The sequence below is a fragment of the Rutidosis leptorrhynchoides genome, chromosome 4 (genome assembly GCF_046630445.1).
Source record: "Rutidosis leptorrhynchoides isolate AG116_Rl617_1_P2 chromosome 4, CSIRO_AGI_Rlap_v1, whole genome shotgun sequence".
Classification (NCBI taxonomy): domain Eukaryota; kingdom Viridiplantae; phylum Streptophyta; class Magnoliopsida; order Asterales; family Asteraceae; genus Rutidosis; species Rutidosis leptorrhynchoides.
In genome coordinates, this window is record NC_092336.1 from 418,818,057 (window position 1) to 418,830,779 (window position 12,723).

Below are 12,723 nucleotides of genomic sequence, written 5' to 3' on the forward strand. Positions count from 1 at the left end.
TTGCTGTAATTTTTGTAAGTTGGGTATAGGTGAGGGGGGAAGAATGAAAATACAAGTGTGAAAAGGGGTGGTACTATATTCATTTCCGTTTAAACCAATTTTAGCATTATACGCCTTTTGACAAAAGCCATCAGAAGCTGGCGAACGAAGCTCCAAACCCATTCCCATGCCATTTCTATTATTTTTTTTTTATTTATTTTTTTTTTTGTTAAAAATAACGATAAATAAACAAAGTTTTTTAATCAATATATGAAAAAGACGAACAAAGATACAATCGGAATAAACGCATTTCAAAGCTCGGAAGCAGTGAATAAACCCTATTATTAAACAAAGAGGCTAAGCTAACTAAGTCCGAGCCTTGATCAACCGAAACACCAAAACGATCACGGGACACAATCAACTACAAGACCAATACAAACAACCAAATCTTTGATATACGGAGTATATGGTAATTATTTCTCACACTATAAATGTGGTTACATCGAAATCATTTGACTATTTTGTCAGCAATTAGAGCCCAATTGGTGACTTTTCAAAAGTCAATTTATTGTGTAACACTACAATTATTCTAATTTTATTCACATTATTACGAGTATGAAATTTTAACGTACAAGATATGTGAAATCATAACTTAATAAAAGGTATCGTACATACATGATACATTTCAAAATCCAAAAACAAATATGTTATCGTCTTACAAGTTACAAGTACGATAATTGGTTGGTACATATTATTATTCCACAAGCTAATATTAACTTAGTGTGGACAAAAAAGATAACATTCGAACATGGTCAGGAAGTTATACACCTATGATAGTTAGTTAAAACTGATAACTAGTTCAATACTCTTTATGGGAAGAAGGCATGTACATCATGTGATGCAACACAACACTTTTCATGTGACCAAAAGACTGCACACAAGTGTGTGTTCCAACTGTTCCGATATGTAGTAGTGATTATAATACGTTCTTATCTGATAAACGCGTTTCAATAAAGTGATAAACACTCGAGATTTATCAGTAACGATACTTGATTCAATTAAATTGGCATAAAGTGAAACCACATCATTATCATCATGTTACCTGATAATGAAGACATTGAGATTGAAAAGAAGAAGGTAGTTTGTAGCTTTTTACAACTAACAACTTGCTAAAACAATGCCAAAAACATTATATATCGAACTTTGAGACCGAAAAGATAGAAAGAATGGCCTAACTTTAATTACAACTGCGGTGGATAATTGCTAACTGTTCGAAATTTTTTAAAACAAATAAAAGAATAAATGAATTAGTAGAGAGGAAAATAAATGGTTAAAACTTACTGTTCTACCTTAACCGGAGGCTAATGTTCTTTCCAAAGTCTCCTTCCTTCATCATTGCCACAAATTCACTATAATCTATCCGTCCGTCCTGAAATTGCCGAAACAAAACTAGCTTGTAAGAAAATTGGGATATTTAACCTCCGATAGATCACATAGGTAAACTTTAGAAACTTGGTTGAAAATGGAGCGGGTCAAACAGGTCAAAAGTGACTTGAAATAATTTTGAGTGCTTGCAAATTACATCATCTTAAATTTTTTATGATTAGAGATTAATGGGCAAAGAATGTTTACAGATTGACCCAAGCTCATTTTGACCCATGAAAGAAATTACATGTTAGAACCTGGACCCATTATCCAACCCGCCCATTTTTCCACCTTCATTAATTTCGTAAAAAGTGAAATAATGAGATTAGTATGGAAAGGAAAGGATGTACATTATCTTTATCGATGTCACTCATGACATCATCAAGGTGTATGTCTCCCAAACCAAATTTATCGAATGCCTGTTGGAGCTCATCTGCAGTGATGTATCCACTGCCATCTTTATCAAAGTATGAGAAAGCAGCATACATATGATCTTCTTTGTGTATTTTATTTATGTGGAGCATTGCTGCAATAAATTCGCCATAGTCAATGGTCCCACTGTTGTCGATGTCCGCCTAAAATATTAGTGAAGACTTTTGAGCAAAATATACATGGATTGAATGGATATAACCAATAACAAAAGACCACCGCACTCAGAAGCAATCATGCTATATAGATACGCGGAAAAATGGTCAGTTCAGGTGGGTTGGGTAAAAAGTCAATTGCATGTCAAAATGGGTAGTTTTGTATGTTTTTAAACAGATCGGAAAGCAAAACTCATCGAATATACTTTATTAAATTAGTGATATAAGAGTTTTAACTTTTAACATATTTGACCCGTTTCCCTTTTGGAATATTCTTTTAGTTATTTGATCTGTTAGAGATGACACATAACTGAATTGACCCATTCATAAATCAATTAACTGTGACCTCTAGTGAGAGTGACAAACTACTATTATATAAAGAAGAAATTTATATTTGTATAAATGGCCCTGCTTTACGTATCAGAGATTGTTATATGGAATCAGTTATCATGCTTTCATGAAATATGTACTTCGAAGTTCAAATTAGGTAAATTACTTGAAAAGAAAAAGAAAAAAAGAAGATATAACGATATTTACCGCTTCCATTAGTTGATTAATTTCCGAATCCTTCAAATTGGCGCCAACTTTCTCCAAGCCTTTTTTTAGTTCCTCTAATGTGATCTGACCACTACCATCGGCATCTATCATCTTAAACATTTCTTTTAGCCCAGCAATTTCTTCTTCAGATAAATTCTCAGCAATAACCTGAAATCAGACAACAGGGTGTTTAATCATAAAGTGAAGCAGCTAATAATTGAACGCAGCCATACGATACACTATCAACTGTGGTAAACAGATTTTAAATCTAAATATTTACATATATATTATAATAGAAATCTCACTCTGATAGCTATCTTCTTAATTTTGTTCATGGCAGAGAATTGCTTGAGACGGGATAGAACAGCAGAATCAAGAGGCTTATCTGGAGCTGTACCATTGGCTTGAACCCAAGGATGCCCTACATAAGAATTTAATGGTAAGCAAAAAAGAAGAAAACGAAAATTTTGATAAAGTTAAAAATGTAAAACACATAACTTCGAGAGTTATCTAAAACCGAGAGAACGCTTCCGCTACATCATGACATAAAAGATAACAGGTATGATCAGTGAATTAATAAGGAAACAAATACTGATTATTTTTTGTATTTAGGACGGACATACAGCATATACGGGTGTACAAATTCACAAAGTGAGGGAAAAAACATAATCCCTAAGCTTCATTAACAAATTGAATGGATTTAACATAACCTCATTAACAGTTTAAAACTTGTTTCTTTGAGAACGGCAATAAACAGTTTATAACTTATAATGAACAACATCAGCAATTGTAACTGCCATTCATTCCACATTATCTTATAAAAATAATGCTCTCAAAGTTGGCAACGTGAAAATTGACATGGTAAATTTTCCAAATCTCCCAGCATGGTACAGTGCTCAACTATTTGTTGATCTAGTACAGCAATTGACTACACTACTAATCGAGTTATTGACCCCATTGGAGCTTATTTTGGCTGAAATAAATGTATTTATGTATTGAAAGAATGGTATAGTAAGTCAGTAATAATCTAACATGCATGATGCATGCCATTTTTAGATAGATACATACAACTAAGGAAAAAAGAGATCAAACCTGTGCAAGACTTTCTATGAAATGACCGAAAAATTAACTTTATAAGTTGAGTGGATAAAATTGCAATTTCGGGAATAATTTAGGGACCATATTGGCTGCCCACTCTAATGTTTTTATTTTCAGACGCCTTATCAGGTTTTGCTTATCAAGTTCGAATTCTGTTTATTCCTACTTGAGATGTGTTGGCAGATGGAACGGAAATAAATGTGTACGGACCTTAGTTATATTAGTCTTAGATCTTATAAGGTAATATGTTAATAATTCCCACATAAGACCTTGAAGACATGATAATTGTTAAGAATCATATATAATTAACTAATTCACAAATAGATGCATGTCATGCTTGCCACTTGCTATTTATTTTCTCATCGAATACTACAATATGGACTCTATAATAGTAATATGCTCATAATCATGCGTCAAAACCAAAAACACATTACATGTTTGATTAGCCAAGATGAAATAGGGTTTTATACTCACGAAGAACTTCAGGTGCTGTTAGTCTCCTTTTGGGATCTCTGACAAGCATTTTTCTGACCAGATCTTTTGCACTTTCAGATATGCTTGGCCATGGTTCTGATGCAAAGTCAAGATCACCTTTCAACACCTGTTCGAATATTCCTTGTTCCGTTTCTGATTCAGATCACAATTAAACAAAAAAAAGTGCTGCAACATTAAGATTAAATCATCATAGATAGCTATTTAGAAAAAGAAGCAGAAAATGATAAAAGTCTCACCATCCCAAAACGGTGGGACCCCACATAGTAATATATATATGATAACACCAGCACTCCAAATATCACATTCTTGACTATAAAATTTTCGCAGGACTTCTGGGGCCACGTAATAAGGGCTCCCGACCATATCAGTGAACATCTCACCTGAATGGATACATACAAGCATCACTTCAGTTTGGGAGGAGTCCTAATAACAGAAGCTATATCATGAATAAAGGAATGTAAATTAATATAATAACTAGCAATAGACTGGTGAAACATAACGTTAGTAAACTTAAGATGTTCACAGCATTTCAACTGTGAAAAGCAATGCTAATTAAGGAAAAGAAAGGCGAGGCTCAAACTCATCATTTCAATTTGAATCATAGTGAAAGGATGGTTCTAAACCACCCAAGTTGTTTGAGACTGTAAAATAATGTTCAAGAAATAATAAACGCATTTAAGCCTCATCATCGATAACAAGAACTATTACACACTTCGGGAAACCCCGTACTTGACCTGCAGGGCTGATTTATCCAAGGGGCACTGATTCATTACCTTAGTTTTTAGCCTTACACCACCAATATGCTTTAGACTGTTGTACATACAACAGTGTAAAGCATAGTTGGTGGTGTATGCATGAAAAAAGACGGTGTACAAATCACCACCCTAGGGGTGAGGCTCTACTTAAGAAAAGAAACAGGCGGAGACGACAGTTACAAAATGTAAAACATCTAAACTCTCTGTAATTTCATCTCTCTTAATTGATACATATTTACAACATACAACGAGGATATATATAGACCCGAGATACAAGACCTGACTGCCCAATAAATGCACTTGCCCAACTAACTACATTAATTGCACCGACTCAACTAACTACATTAATTGCACCGACTACCTACTAACATTAAATGTGTACGTATGTCTTTTGTATTGTAACACTCCCCCTCAAACTGGAGCATAGATATTGATCATGCCCAGCTTGTCACAAAACTGACGGATGCAATTTCTAGATAATGCTTTGGTGAATAAGTCAGCCAACTGTTCATTACTTTTGATATGAGGTGTTTGAATAATTCCTTCTTCTAACTTTTCTCGAGTAAAATGGCAGTCAACTTCAATATGTTTGGTCCTTTCATGGAAGACGGGGTTGCTTGCAATATGAATGGCTGCTTTGTTATCACACCACAAATTCATTGGTTCGGACTGAGCAAAACCAATCTCGCTAAGAAGGTTACGAACCCAAATAAGTTCACAAGTTGTCTGGGCCATGGCTCGATACTCAGATTCCGTACTTGAACGGGATACCACATTTTGTTTCTTACTTTTCCAAGATACAAGATTTCCTCCAACGAAGACACAATAACCAGTTGTAGACCGTTTAGTTGCAGAATCACCATTATAATCAACATCAGAAAATCCCTCGATAGTGTGATGACCATGATTCTGGTATAAAAGACCACGACCAGGTGTACCTTTTAAGTACTTTAAGATATAAGTGACAGCATCCCAATGTGAGGTTCTCAGAGATGACAAGAACTGACTCACAACACTCACCGGGAAAGCAATATCAGGACGGGTGAGTGTAAGATAATTTAGCTTGCCGACAATCCTTCTATATTTTTCTGGGTTCATAAGAAGTTCTCCTTCGTCAGTTTTTAACTTTATACTAGGTATCATTGGTGTTTCACAAGTTTTTGCGTTAATCATCCCAGAATCACTGAGCACATCAAGACAATACTTTCTCTGAGATAAGAAAATACCTCTTTTATTTCGAGATACTTCAATACCTAGAAAATATTTCAAAGGACCAAGGTCCTTCGTTTGAAATTGAGTACTTAAGAATGTTTTTAACCTGTGAATTCCTTCTTTATCACTCCCAGTAATTACAATATCATCCACATAAACAACAAGCAAGATGCACCCAGAGTTTGATGAAGCGAAGAATACGGAGTGATCATATGCACTTCTTCTTAGGCCAAAGTTTCTAACTACCGCATTGAATTTTCCGAACCAGGCACGAGGAGATTGCTTCAAACCGTAAATTGCTTTTCGTAATTTGCATACTTTACCAGACTCCCCCTGAGCAACAAACCCAGGTGGTTGCTCCATATAGACTTCTTCTTGCAAATCTCCATGTAAAAATGCATTCTTCACATCAAGTTGGTGAAGAGTCCACTGATATGTAGCAGCTAAAGAAATGAATAATCTGATAGATGTGAGTTTAGCAACAGGAGAAAAGGTCTCAGAATAATCCACTCCATATGTTTGAGCATATCCCTTAGCAACTAAACGAGCTTTTAACCGTGCCAAAGAACCATCAGGATTAACCTTTACCGTGAAGACCCACTTACAACCAATTGCCTTTTTAGAAACAGGTAAGTTAACTAATGCCCAAGTCCATTATGATCAAGTGCATTCATTTCCTCAATCATAGCAGCACGCCATCCAGAATGAGCCAAAGCTTCACCAACAGTTTTCGGAATGGAGACAGAGTCTAAGGTGGCAACAAAAGCACGAGAAGAGACGGACAATTTATCATAAGAGACAAAGGAAGCAATAGGATAAGTACACTTACGTTTATCTTTTCGAAGAGCAATCGGTATATCAGAATCAGATTCGGAAGATTGAGTATCATGAATATCACTAGAAACATTACTCGGTGACTCACCGGGAGGATCTACCGACGATGACTGCGGCTCAGGAGCGGGCACTGATGTAGGACGGGGACGTCGACTGTATATATATTGAAAATGGCTAGTTTGTTCTGATGGTGGCTCTGGTGTGGGATCTGGTGTGGAATCTGGTGTGGGATCTGGTGTGGGACCTGGTGTGGGATCTGGTGTGGGTACTTTCATGCTATATCTCAATAAGTCATCACTCTCCTCATGATTGCGAGAAATGGTTGTGGGAAAGAACGGTAATTCTTCTTGAAATGTGACGTCTCTGGAAACAACATAGCGTTGGAGGGTTGGTGAAAAGCATCTATACCCTTTCTGAAGACGAGAGTATCCTAGAAAGACGCACTTAATAGATTTAGGATCTAATTTGGTTAGGTGAGGTTGGGTGTTTCGAACAAAACAAGTGCTACCAAATATCTTTGGCTCGATTGGAAACAAGGATTTTGTAGGAAATAAGATACTATATGGAATATCACCATTAAGAACTACAGACGGCATGCGATTTATAAGAAAGCACGCAGTTGATACGGCATCAGCCCAAAAAGGTTTTGGAACATTCATTTGAAATAATAGTGCTCGGGCTACCTCAAGAAGGTGTCTATTTTTTCGTTCCGCCACCCCATTTTGGGCTGGTGTATCAACGCATGATGACTCATGCAGGATACCTTCTTGAAGCATATATGATTTAAATGACTCTGAGAGAAATTCTTTTGCGTTATCACTTCTCAGAGTTAGAACAGAAGTATGAAATTGTGTTCTTACTTCGGCAACAAAGGAACAAAAATGAGTGAATACTTCAGAGCGACTTTTCATTAAATAAAGTCATGTAACACGAGAGTAGTCATCAATAAAAGTAACAAAATATTTAAAACCAGATTTTGATGTCACAGAACACGGACCCCAAACATCAGAATGTACTAATTCAAATGGGGACGCAGCCCGCTTATTGACTCTAGGACTTAAGTGGACTCGTTGATGCTTAGCGAACTGACAAGACTCACAATATAAAGAGGATAAACCGGAAAACTCAGAACATAGTTTCTTCAAATTTTGTAAAGAAGGATGACCTAACCGACAATGCATTATAAGAGGAGAGGATGACTTTGAGCATACTAATGACCGGGGAATTTTTGTTGTAGTTTCAAGTATGTAAAGTCCATCAGATACCCGTCCTTTACCAATAATCTGTTTCGTCGAGAGATCCTGAAAGATACAAGAGTCAGGAAACAATAAGGCTACACAATTTAAGTCACGAGTAAGTTTGCTGACGGATAGCAGGTTAAATGAGAAATTGGGTAGACATAAAACGGATGATAAAGATATAGATGGAGTGAGGTTGATAGTGCCGGAACCAAGAACAGGGGAGGTGGTACCATTTGCAATTGTGACATAAGATGAGTGTGTATTGAAGTCAGAGTAAAGATGGTTATTACCTGTCATATGATCTGAGGCACCAGAATCAATGACCCATTTGGAGGCTGATGATAAGAGACACGTGTCATTACCTGTTTCGGCAAAAGCAACAGTTGAAGTAGTAGGTTTCACAGATTCACCATTTGCAACGGTTGAAGATGCAGCATGTGCTGAGAGATTATTCCTCATAATTTGAGTTTGCAATTTCTTGCAAAATCGTTTAGTATGTCCAAGTTCATGACAATAAAAACACTCCACACCAGAATTAGTGGGTTCTTCCGTTGTTCTATCAGTATGGCCTCCTCTTGAACTTCCTCGATAACTTCCTCGATAACTTCCTCGATAGCCTCCACGAGACCTCCCTCCTCCTCTAAATCCTCCACGACTAACAAGAGCAGTGTTGTGCTCAGAAACTTGAGGTGTTTTAACATCCTCGTGACGGAGGATACGAGCAAATGTTTCTTGAAGAGAGGGAATCGTAGACTCGTTTAAAAACTGGGACTTAATAGCATCATGTTCTGGTCGTAAACCAGTTAGAAAGCTCATGACCGCTATTTGCTCACGTTGTGTCTGCATAGTCTTAATATCAGCACTCAAAGGCATCACAGAGTTAAACTCCTCATATGTTTTCTTAAATTCCATAACATAAGCCATTAGAGATCGATCGTGTTGTTCACCGCGATGAAAAGATTTGCACACATTAAATATTCTAGAGATATTGCTCTTTCCAGAATATAGAAAATCGAGATACTCCATAAGCTCTTTTACATACTCACAATGATTTACCAACGAAGTAACCGAAGATTCAATGTAATTCATAATTTGAAGAAAGATTCTGGCATCATTTTGTAGCCACAGATCCCGTGTATCATCTTTAGGAGGTTCGGAAGTAAGATGAGAAGCTTTTCCCATGCTCCTAAGATATACACGGATTGTCTTACTCCATTCAAAGAAGTTAGACCCATTAAGTTTATTGTCGGTCAAACGGGCTCCAATAGGAATAGTCTCGCTTAAATTACTATCTATTTTCTTTTCATCGCTCATTTTTTTTATTTTTTATTTTAAATAAAATAAAGTTAAAAGATAACTTAAAATAAAAAAAATACGGATAAAAGAAAGTTTAAGGAGTTGGTGAAAATAAATATCTGACTCCACTTCCACTTGGTAGTGGATATAAAAGAGAAACCAGACAACAGACAGATAATTAGCAATCGACCTTCTTTTTTTTTTTTTTTTCTCTCTTCTTCAACTAGCAATCGGAGTAATATTCCAGAAACTAGCAATCGGAATCACGAGACTGACGATCGGACAAGAAAACCGGCGGTGGAGAGTGATCCACGCGCCCTCACGCGCCGGCGAGTAGCGGCGACTGGTGGTGATAAGGCGGCGCGTGGGGTGGCTTACGGCTGTCGGAAGTTTTTCTTTTTTTCTCAGAAATACAATTCGGGACCTTCTGGGACGTTTGGCGGGGGTGGTGAGATCTGAAAGTGACTTCGAAACGTTTCAATTTGGAGACTGAAGTGATGGATGCGGGTTGGGCTGCGGGTGGTTATGGTGGTGGTGGTGACTTACAGACCAGACTCAAACACTCATAGGTACGCTCTGATACCATGTAAAACATCTAAACTCTCTGTAATTTCATCTCTCTTAATTAATACATATTTACAACATACAACGAGGATATATATAGACCCGAGATACAAGACCTGACTGCCCAATAAATGCACCTGCCCAACTAACTACATTAATTGCACCGACTCAACTAACTACATTAATTGCACCGACTACCTACTAACATTAAATGTGTATACGTATGTCTTTTGTATTGTAACACAAAAACACTGAAAAGATGCTGAAAAGATGTAACCACATGAAATAATTCGGTGTTGAAATAACATTAGGCTCATAATGGGAGAAAAGCATAACATTATCACATTCACTAATAACCTTAAACCACAAATTAAAAAGCACAAATATGTATTTATTTGGATTCATGTAGCAATTTTGTAAAGAACTAATGTTTTTAGCCAGCAACAGAGTTACTTATATTAGAATCGAATAAATCCATTTCATTTTGCTCAACGACATGCTTATTATTAAAAAATTGTACATAAATTTCTTGGTTACTCATTGCCTTACACAGATCGGCTGCTTATACAGACAGAAAAGCTGATGACTTACCCTGACCCTCTCACCTAAGTGAACTTATTTAATCAAGTATTCAGTCATACTAATTACAAGAAATGATATGCTTTCATCAGCCCAAATAAAAGTTATGGCCATGTAAACATTTATTATGTTAAACAGAAGAGGCTGAAGAAAAGCCACACCAATATACGAAATATTTATCTTGAACGTGGCTAGTTCTCAGATAGTGCTCTACTATGATTTTCAATTCGGAAGGAAGAAGTAAGCTATAATTTATCACGCAGAGTGTCACCCATAAGGCCTTAACGCTTTAATTTAAAAAAGATCATATCCGCCTTCAAATTGATTAGTTGTAACTTATCATAATCCTATCTTTTTAATTCTTAGTCTACCAAAGTCTTACAAAGTACAAACTACATGAAGTTTTTATCTTTTCCAGGGAATAGTTTCAATCATCCGTAGTCTACTTTCTTACATCATTCCACATGTTTAATCACACTCGTAAGATAAATAAATCACAAACACTAAAAGATATACCTGGTTTAAAAAACATAGAAAGCCCAAAGTCAATCGTTTTAAGTGGTGCCTCCTCTTGCTCATTAATAAACAGAAAATTCTCAGGTTTTAAGTCTCTATGCATAACCCCTAAAGAATGACAAGCTTCAACAACCCCAACTATAATCCTAGCAAGCTCGGCAGCCTTCTTCTCCGTATAATGGCCTCGTTGTATAATTCTATCAAATAATTCCCCACCTGCACAAAGCTCCATAACAACATGCACAGCAACCGCATCCTCATAAGCACCCACGATTGATATCACATTCGGATGCCCTGCTAAATGATGCATTATTTGTATCTCCCTTCTAACATCCTCCATATCCTCTTTCGTTGTTAACTTTCTTTTCGCAATCGATTTACACGCAAATTCCTTTCCCGTTTCCTTCTCTAGACACAAAAACGTCGTACCAAATTGACCTTGTCCTAACTTCTTCCCCACACTATAAATCTCCTTCATATTGCCAGTTCTCCTCTGCAATACCAAATTCTGAACTCCGATACTCTGCACTCGTTTATAATTACCCGGCGCCGCCTTCGGTTTCTCCTCAGGTACCTTAACCTCTGCAGGTACCTTAACCTGCGCGGGCACCTTAACGTTTTCAACTGTTTTCGTCGTCTCCTCACCTGACATTTTAACAGTATCAGGTGGTGTACGTTGCACAGAATGTGATTGTTCAGATCCTTTAGATTTCACATCATTCGACTTATTATCATTCTCTACATTGTTCTTACCTTTGGTTGATTGTTCATTTGAATTCGGAGGTGGGAGTGTGTTTTCGGCCGGCCGAGTCTTCCAAACTGCAGCAGTAACAGATTGTAAGAAGCCACTGCGTCCCATATTGGGACCTACACAATTATTTCCCATTCAAAATTCAAAATTTGCACCAGATACGAAACCCTAACCCTAACAAATATAATCGTTATAACGTCATTACAATTCGCATTGTTGTAACAATGTCGTCACACAGTTACTACTGTGTGATCCGATCATCAATCATAGAGCATACACATGTAACATATGCATTATATTAGCGCTTAGTTATGGCGATTGAAATTCAGATTATTTCGTAATTAAAGATGAAATTGATAGAAGTTGTGCAGTGATTGTATGATGAATTAAACGTTAGTGTCAATTAGAAACCCTAATTCGTGAAACTGGATGATTATTTGTCCAAGTGGAAATTAGGGAAAATGTGAAAAATCGGAAAATTAGAAATGGAGGGAGAGAAAATTGGGGGGAAATGAATCAGTGTTAGCGAAGATGATTAAATTTTTTTTTTTTTTTTTTCCAGCGAAAAAAACGAATACATTTATATATAACGAAAGAAGGTTCATCAAACCTTTAAACATACAAACCAAAAAACACGATCGTAACTAAACAAAACTAAAAAAGCTCGTAACGCTAACTATGATATAAAATAGCTACGACTCAAAAATAAAACAACATAAAATGATATCCTGTCTAACCGATAAAGGGAAGATTAAGATTCATATTCAACAAGACTACAAAGGATACCCGTCGACAACCAGGACACAAAACGCTCAAGCGTCTTTAATATACTCGCCAAACACCTCCAACTCCTCTAC

The 12,723-nt window shown here is 36.6% G+C and overlaps 1 protein-coding gene across 6 annotated transcripts; it reads right to left on the bottom strand.

Moving 5' to 3' along the window:
• Positions 1-1,215: 1,215 nt before the first annotated feature.
• LOC139844201 (calcium-dependent protein kinase 20-like) lies at positions 1,216-12,001 on the bottom strand. Of its 6 annotated transcripts, none has more exons than XM_071834421.1 (8): positions 11,869-12,001; positions 11,116-11,760; positions 4,355-4,498; positions 4,098-4,250; positions 2,831-2,946; positions 2,526-2,693; positions 1,755-1,979; positions 1,216-1,408 (listed from the first exon to the last, which is right to left on the bottom strand). In XM_071834421.1, exons 1-8 carry the CDS (start codon positions 11,999-12,001, stop codon positions 1,325-1,327), a joined length of 1,668 nt encoding a protein of 555 aa, XP_071690522.1. In that variant the 3' UTR covers positions 1,216-1,324. The 6 variants fall into 6 exon arrangements, with proteins under 6 accessions (XP_071690522.1, XP_071690521.1, XP_071690520.1 ...); XM_071834420.1 differs by having other exon boundaries at positions 11,116-11,755; positions 11,858-12,001; XM_071834419.1 differs by having other exon boundaries at positions 11,116-11,713; positions 11,774-12,001.
• Positions 12,002-12,723: the final 722 nt, after the last annotated feature.